General features: G+C 38.8%; 1 protein-coding gene across 1 annotated transcript in view; it reads right to left on the bottom strand.

The window, feature by feature from the left end:
- LOC119915508 (ankyrin-3-like) overlaps window positions 1-14,092 on the bottom strand; it is a 116,158-nt gene that overhangs the window by 27,135 nt on the left and 74,931 nt on the right. Inside the window, 12 exon segments of the mRNA XM_038735056.1 lie at window positions 284-406; window positions 1,326-1,451; window positions 2,500-2,728; window positions 2,842-2,938; window positions 3,086-3,293; window positions 3,830-3,912; window positions 3,915-4,040; window positions 4,599-4,753; window positions 8,231-8,455; window positions 9,677-9,709; window positions 10,385-10,491; window positions 12,371-12,473. Coding sequence (XP_038590984.1) covers window positions 284-406; window positions 1,326-1,451; window positions 2,500-2,728; window positions 2,842-2,938; window positions 3,086-3,293; window positions 3,830-3,912; window positions 3,915-4,040; window positions 4,599-4,753; window positions 8,231-8,455; window positions 9,677-9,709; window positions 10,385-10,491; window positions 12,371-12,473 — 1,615 coding nt within the window.

Raw genomic sequence — 14,092 nt, 5'->3', positions numbered from 1 at the left:
ATAGCCTTTTGCACAAAAGCCCTCAGCCAAAAGCATGTCATTCAAATCAAAAGGTAGGTAGGAACAAAATTAGACAGCCAATGGCGAGAATCCACTGCAAAGGTAACCGAAATATATATATAACAGATAAAAGCTTTAAACAGATAAAAGACACGGTGGCGGCAGTCGGGCCAAAGTCTTTCTCTGTCTTTCATCTAACGGTGTTAGTGGGGCCGAAACTACCCTAACCATGAGTATGGTTATGGAGGTGACAACAGAGAATGGTGAGTTCACTCTATCTTACCTTTTTCACTGCCGGAAGTGTGATGTTCAGGTTGCACACGGCAGTTTGTGGGAGACCTTTTATGGTCTTACACTCTTTAAGGAACGTAAGACGACCGCAGGGGTCCTGGCTGGGATCTCTCACCTAGACAGAGAACATTGCTTCTTTATGTGCCTTGTTCCTTTATAAGATGGTAGTCACTGCCGATGTACTTCAGTGTGATGTATGCCAGCACTGCACACTTGAGGATTACTTTTTCTACATTGGTATTTGTTCACGGTAATTTCTGAAACATTTTCATAATATTTTCAGATACTGGATATTGGATGGAACAGCACAGTAGGTAATCACTAGGTATTGACATTATTGAAGGTTATATTAATAACAAAGTGCTTGGACATTTGCTGGCTCAGTGATCAAAGAATTAACTCCTGAAAGATTAAATTTGCAGCATGTAGTGTGGCCACAAGATCACCCCACAAGGCATATGAGGGCTTGCCCCTAATTCAATACAAAATATCCCTTAAGACTATATTTCTTTTATTTTGCTTTCACATTTTCATTATCTACAGAAATGTTTTGCTAACTGAGCATTTGTTGAATTTGTTCGTAACGTTATACACACTGTGCGCTGTTACTGTAGCAGGTTGCAATTAAGTGGTTCAAGGATAGTTTTCACAATAACCAAATGATGCAAGAGGATTGATTTTGGAGAACATGAACTTAATGAATCTATCAATGACATCAGGTTATTTAGCGTTACTAAGGGGAAACAGATAATACCATTGGACTGGGTTCATTGTATTGAAATCTAGTGTGTGAAGTAGGGCAGCAAAGGGGAATAGAGCTCAAACAATCATGGCTTAGCACAGTATTGTAACAGCAACAAAATTGTACTGACTGCTGCTTTTCTCCAGCAACATGCCGTGTACTCTTTTGTACTCGGTTATGACAACCTTGATGTAATTTTAGCAACTTTCAATGACTTTCTTGGCAATGTTGATTTATAGATTCCAGCCTGAGAAGAAGGTGTAGGAAATGGTAATGATAGTCTATGTAGTACCTTGACACAGAAGGGCAAACGGTTCTCCTTGAAGGCGTAGAAGTTAAGAATTAACTGCTGACCAGCTTTAGTCAGAGGAGCCAAGTTTCCGTAGCAGTCCACATAGATGGGCCTGCCCTCCAGAACCTGAGAGAGCACGTCACATAGGTAAGAACAACATGCATCACGCTTGTTACAGAATTATCCTTTATCAAAAGTATTGGTAAGGTCTGTAAGAGAAAGGGTCATACATGCATTTATCACAACACGCCTTGATTATTGTAATGCTCTGTATGTAGGCGTTAGCCAGGCCTCCCTCTCTCGACAACAACTGGTTCAAAATGCTGCCGCTCGTCTCCTTACTGGAATTCGTAAGCGAGATCAAATCACCCCTGTTCTTGCCTCTCTTCACTGGCTTCCTGTTAATTTTAGGATTGATTTTAAGATGCTATTGTTTGTTTTTAAAGCCCTCCATGGACTAGCTCCAGCCTGTATCACTGATCTGTTGAAGCCACATGCTCCTTCAAGGTCATTAAGGTCTGCGAACCAGTCTCTTCTTGTTGTCCCTAAAACTCGGCTCAAGAGCAAATGTGATCGAGCTTTCTCAGTCGCAGCCTCGAGACTGTGGAATGAATTGCCTCTTCATTTCAGACTGGTCCCAAGCCTTCCAGTTTTTAAATCGCGACATAAAACACATATTTATTCCTTGGCTTTTAATCCGGCATGAGAGCTGTATGTTGTATTTGTCTGGTGTTTATTGTATTTTGTCTATTTACTGTTTCATGTCAATGAACAGCACTTTGGTCAACCTGGTTGTTTTAAAGGTGCTTTAGAAATAAAGTTTGATTGATTGATTGATTGAAGGTCTGGAAGTAGCCCTCAGCTGGAATAAGGACACAACTTGCAGTTGGAACCCTGCTTGTAACCCTCAACAGTAAGTATGTGAAACTGGCATCAATGTTGACATAATAATTTAATTATTACAATCAATGGACAATAACTTACTCTTTACATGTAACCACATAATATAGCTTTATTAAAATAGCTTTTGTGGAATAATGCATGAAAGGTGTTTCAAAAATCACTAAAATAATAATAAAACAGGTTCTGAATAATGTTTATTCATATTTAAAATGAATAAAAAATAAAGTGCTGCTGTAATAATAATTATAATAGCCAACCAATAATTATGTACCTCTATGTCTTTGCTCCTGGCCACCTCCTCAAAGTTCTCCTGCTGCTCCAGGGTCTTGTCCACCTTGTCGTCTGTCATACAGAAGCACCTCAGTCTAGACTCCACTGGGTCATTCATCTTGGCAAAAACCACAAACTTGGCCATGTAGGGCACACAGATCAGCTCCCTGTACAGCTGTGTGGCCAAGCCCACCGTCTCTGGGATCTGGTGGCAGTCTGCTAACCAGAACCTGCACAAATGACAAAATAAATAGTGAACATTGCAGACAAAGAGATAAAAACAACAGACTCAGTCACAAACACTTGTTTCTTCCCAAAATTAAGTGTATGCAGTTTTTTTCACCTGGCAGAAACATTGGTGGTGAAGGAGACACAGTCATTGACGAAGGTGAGAGGAGTTGTGCCGGTGATGTCTTCCCACTGTGCAGGAGATGTTCCACCTGGTAGACGGTCATATAGGAAACATCAAACATCCTGAAAATTTTCTTTTAATGTCATACATTTTTCTACATTTAATGTACGGGGACCATGGAGAAATATTTTGAATAAGAAACTAAGTACTACCACACACACACACACACACACACCTGTGATGCTACAAAGAAGGCGAAGACATGGAGTACAGTCTCCCTTGTAGCCGTTGGTAAGCCCCTCCCCTGAGAGGGGCGGGACTGGGATTGTCATAGTGATTGGCTTGTGGAACTTCCTTCTTCTGGGCTCCACAGTAACAATGGGGCTGAAAGTTGCTCGGTTTCCAAGGATTTTCTTCACTGTCTCGTCAGGTACTGGCTGGGCCTGGGACAGAAGAGGCAATTGGTGAATGAAAGTTTAATTTGAGTTTAGGTTTGCGTACTAGATCTGCAACCATTAACTGATAATTGATTAGTTGTGAAAGTAGTTTCTTCACTCCTCTCTGACTGATTAGCTTTTGGTTATGGACTAGGGCTAACAATTAATTGAAATATTATCAAAATTACAATTTAGCCAAGTGCAATATCTTTATATATTTATGTAATAAAACATAAATGATTGTGCATTATGATTTTTTCTTTTGTTGCATATATCATTCAGCCCTAATGCAAAACAAGACATTTTAGGACGTCATCTTGGGTGTTGGGAAACACTGATCAACATTTTTCACCATTTTGTGACATTTTATACAACAACAACAATCAAACAAGTAATTGACAATGAAAATAATCGTTAGCTGCAGCCCTATTGTGTCATACATGTACATTTGTGTCTGTTGTTTATAGCATCGCTGTTAGCTTCTGCCACTGTGGTCACTATTCTTTCTGAGTGTGACAGGTAAATGACTCTCATCAGCTCACCTGCAGTCCAACTTTTATCTTCTTGGTTAATGCCCCCTCAGGGAAGGAAGCTTGAACCAATGGGACGCTCCGGCTGCACAAGTCCCGCCCTCCGGTCCCATCTGATTGGTCTCCTGCCTGATTCGAGACACCACAGCAAAGTACTGTGGGAAGTCCTTGGTGATGATGCGGCAGATTCTCTTCCTCTCCAGCTCCTCCGGACTGTCCAGTTCTACAGTGAAGGAAAATCACATGTAAATTATAAATCATTGATTTTCCAAACCTACAGAAACACCTCAGTTTGTAATACTACTAGCATCAGACCTGAATCAGATCAAAAAAATCTGTCTCATGTATCTTAATTATCTTTATTTTACTTGCTATAATTTTTCCAACTTAACTTGTCTTATAATTGCGTAAACTGCATTCTTTAAAAAACAAACATAATACTTTTGTTGTATGTGGTCTATGAAATAATTATTGTTATTAATTATGACTTATTTGTCAACATTAATGGTTTACTTGGGTAACAATAACATCAGACACCAACTGTTCATTTGCTTAGATTAATACATGCATCTAAACGTTGTAGATGCTACAAAAGTTACATATCTGTTTAGTCACTGTTGTGATGCAGGTGGTGCATCAGTCAGGACTGAACTGCAATGTAATTGCATGTACTCCAACACAAAGGGACTTTAAAAACTTGGCATGTATATCTTAAATCTCAGGATATGAAAGTTTTTTAGTGTTTAAACTTGCCTGGGTCGAGTAAAAACTTGTGCTTTACCTTCATCCATCCCACTGAGGAGCTGATTGAGGTCGTCAGTCTTATAGTCGTACAGATGCTCTTTCCAGGACTCTCCGTTCTCGCTGCGCAGTAGGATCAGCTCTCTCTCCTGGCCCCGCATCGAGCCAAAATGAGGGATCTCCACTATCACAGGCCTAGTAAGGTACATTTCATGCAAATATAGTATAATTAATCATATTTTCTTCATTTAAGACAAGTTAATGATAAGTAATAAGAAAACTCAATGAAAACAGTTCTACCATTTGTCTTAGACAGTCTTTGTCTTAGACTGGGTAAGGGAATAAACGGTTGAGTTCTTTCTGATTATGATAGTAATTTGTGGGGATAAACTAATAGCTCAAAGAAAAAATAAATCTGAAATACAAATGGTGGAGGGCATATCATAAAAGTCTCTCTTTAGGTATATGCAGGGGATTGACACTAATTCAGATGGTTAATTGTACAAATAAAGTGAAATATGAATAAGGAACATTAAGGACACTGGTCTGAAAAAAGCGTACTGTACAGGTATGAGTGAACTTCTGCTGATGACAGTGTTGCTTCATAATGATAGCGGTGGTCGTGCTGCAGTTCGATGAGACATTCAGAGTGCATGTCATGGCTTGGCATGACTTGACAGGACACATGAAATGGAATAAGGAGTGGGCGGTGAAAGCTGCACAGCCCTTATTCAAACAAGGCATGATAGCAACACAAGGGAGAAGGATGAAAACACTCAAGCAGCTGAGGACCTTTTTTTTCAGAGTCGCTCAGAGTAGAATAGAAGAGACTAGAATACCCACTCTGGAGGTATCAGAGGAACTATATTCATTGATCATCCCTTTGGAAAATCCTCTAAAAAAAGGGTCCTACATGAACACCTGTGTGTGTAACACCATAATGTTTGTAAGAAACTTAAATTTTTAAGTGCTTTTTCTAAAAAATCTGTCCTGGAGAACCAGTAGAACCAATTACATATTTTCAATAAATGGCATAAAAATAAAAGTAACACTTAATTTGTAAGTAAATGTAGTCCTGTTTTAACAGACGACTAGACATCTTTTATAATCTCCTTTATTGTATTTTTATAGCACATTCCAAAAACATTGATCTTTTCTGTTATGCGCTGTAATCAGCTGCTTCAATAGTAAACTTCACTTTTCTGAGAAAAAAAAAAATCCATAAATTCCCATTAAACCTTCATGTTTCAATGGCATTTAGAGAATCTTGCTGTCAAAGGACTGACAATATTCTTACACAGGGCAGAGCCACTACCTCATATCTCTTGCTAGCTCGGTACGTTAAGTTTACTGGCTGAAATTCAACTTTAACAATTTCGTGTTTCTGATGCAATTCTTCTGATTACAATGTCAAGAAATCATGGACTGTGATATTTAAATCAAAAGCTCAATCAAAAGTAATTTCTGTTTTTGGTCGTCTAACTGGATTGAATGGAGTCATGATTATAGAGTAGTATAGTGGAGAAAAAGTTAGAAATTTTTATAGGTGCTTTAAACATTTAAAATCACTATCACTATAATTCACTATCTTATGAAGACAAGCCTGAACTACTAAGTACTTAGAGAGGAGAATTCGTTTGTGACAAACAGTCCTTATCAATATTGTTGTCTGATATGCACTGAAGCACAGTGTATTTACTGGTTATCATTAAGCATAATGAAACAACCCATCTAAGTAGAGCTGAGAGTTTCACAGGACTGAAATGTATTTCATGGTATAAACACCTTTTTTCACTCTGGAAAGAAATCCTCGAGGTCAACACTACTCCGGCTTAATGAAAAATGTGCAGTACAACTCAGCCAAGGTCTTTCTACCAATGGCTCTGGAAATTAATTACACAAAAATACTGTGGGATGACACAAAACTAATCTTGAAGGTGACATAAAGTAACAGCGGTCATGGGAAGCAGGATGATGCTTGGCTTGAGGAGGAAAAGGCTCATGCCCAACAAGCGCAGTCCAGTTCAAACAGCCAATCAAAATCTTTACTTTCAGGGACATCAAAAGCCCACTGAAAGCTTCTTAAAAAATATACAATGGTCTCTAAATGAAAGTGGCTAAAAAGTAACCATAATGGATTCAAAGCTATAATGTGTAGTTTTAGGAAGAATTGTGCAATCTCAAATGTAAAAACTAGATCCTCTCCCCGGGTTGTTATTGAGGCTAAAATAAATCCAATTTGCTGTGGTGGACCCATCTTCCAGCTAACTAACTAACTTGTTGTTCTCCCTTCAAAAGATTCAGAAAGATTGTCTGAATCATCACTATGTCATTGATTTCTTCCCAAAACTACGTGGCAACCATAACATAGTAATGCTGTATCCTAACAAATCAAAGTCAACAGAGATGGGTAAAATATTAAAATCCATCAGCATGAATCAGCCTCACTCATGTCCTTGAGGGAGGTGGGAGGCACAGAAGGGAGAGGAGCAGGGAGGGGATGCTATGTTTGGTTCCTACCCAACAAATCTAGTTCCTCTGGGTCCCAGCTGTAGCACTGGACTAACCAGGCTCTCGCCTTCATTAAGGGCTGGCAGCTTTCTGGGAAGATGTAGTTTACTGTGTCCGCAAGATAATGAAACACACACACGCACCCACATACATTCACAAAACACACACTCGCAAAGTCAGTAAAAGCACACACCACTGAGTTCTAGTTTTATCAATAATAAAACTATCAGTAATAGACTCATTTTTCTTCTTTCCAGTACTCCTCAGTAATGGTAACTACTCACTGACATTCCCAGAGTTGCTGGTTGGTATGTACATGCAGTGTTTTGGTCAGATGACTTGTTGATAACAGGCTTGAAACATTCAACCCAGGCAGCAAAACACCGCTTTTCGTTCTGGTGTTAAGTCTATAAGTAATTTATCTAGCAGAAATACAGACATTTGGTGTTTTCTGTTTTTTCTCCCTAATTTTATGTTGAATATAAAAAACAAGCAATTTTAAGACACAACTTTCGGGGTCTGCAAAATTGCAATCTGTGGATTTTTCTACTATGGTACACCTTTTCTTTTGGTTTTCCATGTACCCCCCTTGGCAACTGCAAAACTAACCCCTGGGATACATGTATGTATCCCTGATTAGTAATTACTGGACTATGTGATTAATCAGTTAATCTGGGGGGAAAAAATCTACAATTAAAACTAATTGCAGATTTAAGCCCTATTATAAACTATAGTGTAACTGTAATATCTTGCAATTTGTTTTGTTGTTGAATAAATTAAAAAGGCAATCAAAACCTTGTCATTCAGTTAAATATAACATTTCTGCGAGTTCTGACACGTTTCTTGAAACATGAACACTTTCTTTTTTTCACAATCTAACCGTTTATACCCATTAGTGATGTTGCCTTTATTTTGCCAAAGGCAAACAAAGCTGGACTTTATTCTTGAGGGTGAGCAACAGTTACACTTCAACTGCAAATGAACAGCAGGTATTACACCTCAACATGCACATACACACATTCACACTTTCAAATATAAACGCAGGTGGCTGGAAATGGCAATGGCAAGACGCAGAAGGAAGGAGATGTCAAGTCACCGAAAAAGGGTGAAGAAAAATAAGCAATTAAGCAAACAAAGAAAGCAAAGAAAATTAAGTCTCACCCAAGGAACTGAGCACCTGCTGGTCCGACCTCAACGAGTCGGCTTGCCAGGCCTTCTCCTTCCACCATCGGAGGAGGAGATGCCAGTTTGTGTCTCTTGACCAGCCGACAGGTGATTCTGGTGGGCGCTGTACACTTTCTGGGCGGGATGATGATGCGCATGCCGTTGTGACGACTTCCTCTCATGGAGCCGCCTCTGGCGTCCACCATGAAGCTGACCAGGAACCTGATAGAGAGCGAAACGGAAGATAGAGGAGAGGAGGAAGAGACAAAGAGTGATAGCAGACAGAGAGAGACAGTGAAGCAGAGTGCAAAGACAGGGAAGTAAAAAGTGTGAGCAAAGTGAAAGAAAGAGTAGCACGTGGGGAGAACCAGAGAGGGAGAGGAAAGGATATAGAAAATGAATGGAATAGTATAATATATATCAGTATAACAACAGTACTGATGGAGAGAGAAGAGTTTTGTTGAGGTGATGTCTCTTCTCATGCTGTGATCTTCAAAACACACAAAGTAAGTGTGAGGGAAAGAGAAGAAAGATTAAGAAAGAAAGAAGAACAGAAATTGAGTCTTCTGTGTTGGCTATGGCTGCGCATTAAAAAGTGTTGGTTACGTTATTTGAACGAGTAGATGTCACAATTTTGCTATGTTCTTAAATTAATATTCTCCAATACTGTTGCCACACACAACGTGTTGAGCAATAAATTACATAAAATGTTCTATTATTTTGTGATGATGAATTAGCCAAGATGCCAACACAGGAGCTTCCAGTGTAACCTGTGTTTAATCCATATTAGAAGGTATTATAGTTATGTGTATAACTCATTTTGACTTAAGGAAACCACATAGCTCTCTCACAGACACACACACAAATCCACACCATGCAATTTGATGAATAAGATGTCTATGTAGCAGCTTAACAGATGATGTGAATATGAATGTAATTTTGCATAAATTAATCATTTGAAAGTGTGACTGAGTCTCAAGCAAATATAAAGAGACTATAAAATAGACTACTACAAATTAATAGTTAATATATTAATCTTCAACATGACCATATTTAACCGGCTACTGATTAATGACTGCTTGACCTGAATCTATTTTAACTGTGACTGTCAAAGAGTAGATGCTAGTGGAAATTGTAAAAACATTCAGATCCAGCTGTACCTAATGTGCCATGTCCGATCTTTTCAAAGTCACATTCTGCCAGGTTTTGACACACAAACTCATCCAGATCAGTTAGAGACTCACAAACAAAAGGAAAAAACACAAGGCCAAATATCCAAACCACTTCACGTAAGGTCTGTAACACAGTTCATATGTGAGGAGAGCAAACAAAGGTGTTATGAGTAAACAGAGAGAGGGGGAGGGTGTGATGTCACCAGAAACGGGAATAACGCAAACAAGATAGTGGTGGTGATAAAAAAGGCAACCAATCACAGTCAATCACCTGCTGTCGTACTGCGGGAGCGGAGAGGAAAAACTGCAAGATGGACGACAAAGCAATGCAGGAGTAACAGGTCAACAACAGAGCTTTGTCACTGGAACTTCAAGAAAACGATTAACAATGAGTCCTTTAGAGGAATAGTTTGATATTTTGGGAAATATACTTATTTGCTTTCTGTCAGGAGAGATACATGAGGAGATTGATGCCACTCTCATATCTTTCAAGTCTTGGTGCTAAGCTATGCTAACCCTGCTTCTGGCTGTATTTTAATGTTTTCCATCAATTTATTTACTGGACAGACATGAAACTGCTAACTTATTAGCGTATTTCCCACAATGTCAAACTTTTCTTTTAAATTGCAGCTCCTTAATCTCCGCAGTCAGATGAGTCACAGGTAGATCTGCTGTTGCAAAGCCAATCTCTTTTAACTCGAGAGGAAAGAAAATCAGAGAGAATCGGAAGAGAAGACAGAGAATACGCAACAAATTGGTGGAAACAAAGACAAGCACATGTCTTGTATCCTTCTTCCCTCACACCTCTAATTCCTTCTTTCCTTAAAAAGCCAAAAACACTGTGTTCACAAAGGCACGTTCACTATCTCTCCCTCTATCCCCTCCCAGAATGGTCTGGGTTGACATTTTCCCTGATCCTTGTCTTCTTCCCTCCCTTTCCTCCTGTCTTCTACCCATTCATCCTTTCAAACGAACTTACCCGGAGTGTATTGGTGAGGACACTAGGTTGACATTATCCAGTGCGTCTGCAGTCCAGCTGTACCTCCTCAGAGAGTCGTTGTCAAAGTCCTTAGCCACAGACAAATGCTGTGGAGGAGACAACAAGGTCATTGCCGAGTGAGTGCATGAGAGCAGTCTTACATGTGCACAAGAAGAAAGTAGAGAAATGATAATGCAATGTGAACTGGTGTTAAATAAAAAATCTACAGTCAGGAAATTTGATCACAATACACAGAATCTTCATGAAGCCATGCGTTTAAATAACCAAAAAATGAGAAACAATTAAGAAATGTGTTGAGAAGTGTAAACTCATGACATCAGTGTCCTAGAGAATCATTTCTCCAACAAGAAAAATTTCTGAAATCTGACATTAAAAAGTTATAATTTCGTGAATGTTGTCATCCAAAATGAGGACCCACAAATACTGACACATAAATCTGCTCTTGTTAAAGGTGATTGTGTGTCTTTTAACTAAGGGGTTGCGTTTCTCTTTAAGGGTCATCAGTGAGCTATGATATAACAAGATGACAACCCAGTCACTTTATATTTATATTTCAACCCCATTAACTGTTTCAAGTTACACCTCCTCTGGGGAAGGAGGGCATGACAACTGGCACCTTTTTCAGGATTTATGGCTGAGTCATAAAATCATTTCTACTCATGGCAGACACTGGCAGCTGCCACTGAGAAAAAGCAATTCTGTGAAAGTTTCAGTAGGATGCCAGCATTTAAAAACATCCGCTATACATTCAGTATATCAGGAAAAAATAAAGAAGGTCAATATAAACAGAATAACTTTTAAGTGAAAAATTACTGCTTTAAGGATGGTAACAAAGATACACAGTGAATAGATGCAATTCAGTGTTTCATCCCATCTGTTCAAACCTGTTTAACTGTTTAAAAAAAAACTTCCTTACTTTAAAGGTTACTAATTTTAAAGACGCAGCTTGCAAAGTAAAGTAAGTTCACAAAAACAATTACAAAACTGACACTGTACATGCAATGTTGTGAAATTAAATCCCACTCTAAATCAATCCCACTACTTATTGAAAGGAATGAAGTTTAGATGTAGTGGTAGTGTGGTACCATAACCTCTGATTATTCATTGCCAACACATGGATAAAGGACTCAGTCCACTTTATAACCATGAATAGAGAATGATGAATATATACATGCTCTGATTATGGCATATCTGAACAGAAAAATATTGCAAAAATATTGTATTACATCACTCACAAATGATTAAGTCTGAATGACATATTTTCACATGCACTGACAGAAGGACTACATAATGACTTAAATATCTACCTTATTGTGTTGCTCTACAATGAAAGACCTTTCCTTACGGAGCATCTGGAGCAGCGTGAGAGGAGACGAGCTGTTATTTAGCAGCTGTTACATTCACAAAGCATATAATCACGCATAGAAGAGCAAAGTATATCTTGTCTTGAGCTTCTAAAGCCGTTCAATGTTCTAATCTAACTAAAATTATCTTTATTTCATTTAATAAAACCTTTCTGACGGAGACAAAAGTCTAGTGATGGCAGACCTGGTCGAAAAGAGTTATCTTTTGGCCCGTGGGATACATTGTGTAATAAGTTTCACCTGAATTCCCACTTTTCCGTTAAGTGCCATTTTGCTGCATTTTTAAAGTAAGTGGGCATCACAGTAATCCCTCTTACTGTAGATAGCAGCAGTAACCACTAATCTCATTGCCACTTTCAGTAAAATGTAATGGGACTGGTTGTCTTTATGTCAACACCAACTCAGGTGTAAGAGGATTGGTGAATAGCCTGGCTTTTGGCACAGCACCAAGACAGCTTGGCACATTTGGAGAGAGCGCTGAAGTTAATGACCTGCGGATTACTGAGGAAGAAATAGAGACGGCAGCAAGAGACACAGAGAGACAAAAAGAGACTGAGCACGTGCACCTTTACACACCTAAACGTCCAGTCAGTGTACCTACCATCTCCTTATTGGGTGCCAGCATCTCCTCTATCATCATGCTGTCCCGTGTGAACGAGCTCCGGTTCAGTGTGTTGGACCTATCAGAACTGAAGGAACGCAGGCTTGGTGTGGTTGCCGTAGAAGTCACGGATTACCAAGACAACATTCACAATGGTGGATGGAGAGGAGGTGAGGAGGAGGAGTTGGGAGGGGGGTGGGTTTGAGGGTGTATGAAAGTGAACAGAAAAAACAAACACATTAAATGCATGCAGCTTCCAGGAACCTGACTGTATGCCACCAGTGACAGCAACAACCACCAGGCAAGAAAGGACACTATTGAAGAGGGAATTCAAGTGTTTCCAAGACAAAACCCAGAGCTAGAGAGAAACGATTGGTGTTCAAAGGCTACTATTTTGTCTGAGGCACCAAATAACTAATCCAGATGCATATGCGGTTGTCACCACAGGCTGATTTACCAAAAATACCTTTTTGATGGTGAATGTACAGATCAAAACCACGTTTTTGAGACAAAATGTGGGCTTTTTTTTTTTTACCCATTTCAGTCTTAGCGGCTGGGCTATTCACACCATACCAGCACACAATTTGAATGCCCTACAAGCCTGAGTGAAGCCGAGTAGCTTATGAAAGTTAAGCAGATTACTGTATGATGGATAATGGACACAGCGCTAGGACAGGAAGCTGGTTATTAGCTGCTGTAACTCTGTCTCATACCCATCTTTTGACAATACAATTACATTAAACTGTAGACTGTTTGAAAGTGTTTCTGTCCCGATATACAGTATTTGTCAGTGTGTGCTGTGATGTTGTTTGTGACGAGGCTTTCAGAGAGAATTTTATGAGGAAAATAAAGAGCATTCCTGAGCAATGACATATGATGAATGTTTGCCTGCAACATGTAAACCGCAATTACAACATTGCTATTTGCTCTACAAAAGTTACCCGCAGCGAATCAATTAGCCTGTGCTCAGAGGAACTGCTCTTCACCACAACACGGAAGAAAACACAACTCTAATTCTGAGAGAGAGAGAGAGAGAGAGAGAGATAGATAGATAGATATAAATTAAAACCTCCTCATGAACTAATGACAGTGCTTCGAATTTAGTAATGTTGCTCTGTTCAATAATGAAATCACTTTGTTTTCTGTAATGTGATTTGACTTTAACGTGGCATGGAAAATTCATGTTAGTTATTAAAGACAAAAAGATAAATAACTGTCTTTTTAATTTAGGAATTTTAAATCTTAATCTTATAAATGATCCTAAAATAAATAATTAAAAAAATAGCCACTCTTGGCTTCTATGTATGGAAAAGATACAATACATATGATATTCAAAAGTAATACTCATAATCTAAAACTCTTTGTGAGATATTAGATTACAAATTTAGGTTAGTGATGTACTTATATGTGTTAGCGGCACAAAATTGATTGTACTTTGAAATGATAGTCTGTTGTTGGCAAATGTAAAATTCGATCCCATTGTATGTATCATATGTCTATGTTTAAACATGTACATTTTTGCATGAAATGAACTTATCTTTCTCAAGAATAACAGTGCTTGGCATCATACAGTGAGAATACTCTGCACTGTCAATGATTTGTTCTTATCTATAAGACACTAAACTGATGAAGGCAATAGCTATTGCCTACAGATACATCAATTCAGGTCCCTGGAAGCTCGATGAAGGAATACTCCACACAGAAACCAAAATGATGCAAAGC

Source organism: Micropterus salmoides, unplaced genomic scaffold (assembly GCF_014851395.1).
Source record: "Micropterus salmoides isolate LMB-PRFRI ecotype aquatic unplaced genomic scaffold, ASM1485139v1 Ms_hic_scaffold_21, whole genome shotgun sequence".
Lineage (NCBI taxonomy): Eukaryota > Metazoa > Chordata > Actinopteri > Centrarchiformes > Centrarchidae > Micropterus > Micropterus salmoides.
The sequence above is the reverse complement of the archived record's forward strand: the minus strand, read 5'-3'. Positions and strand labels throughout refer to the sequence as shown.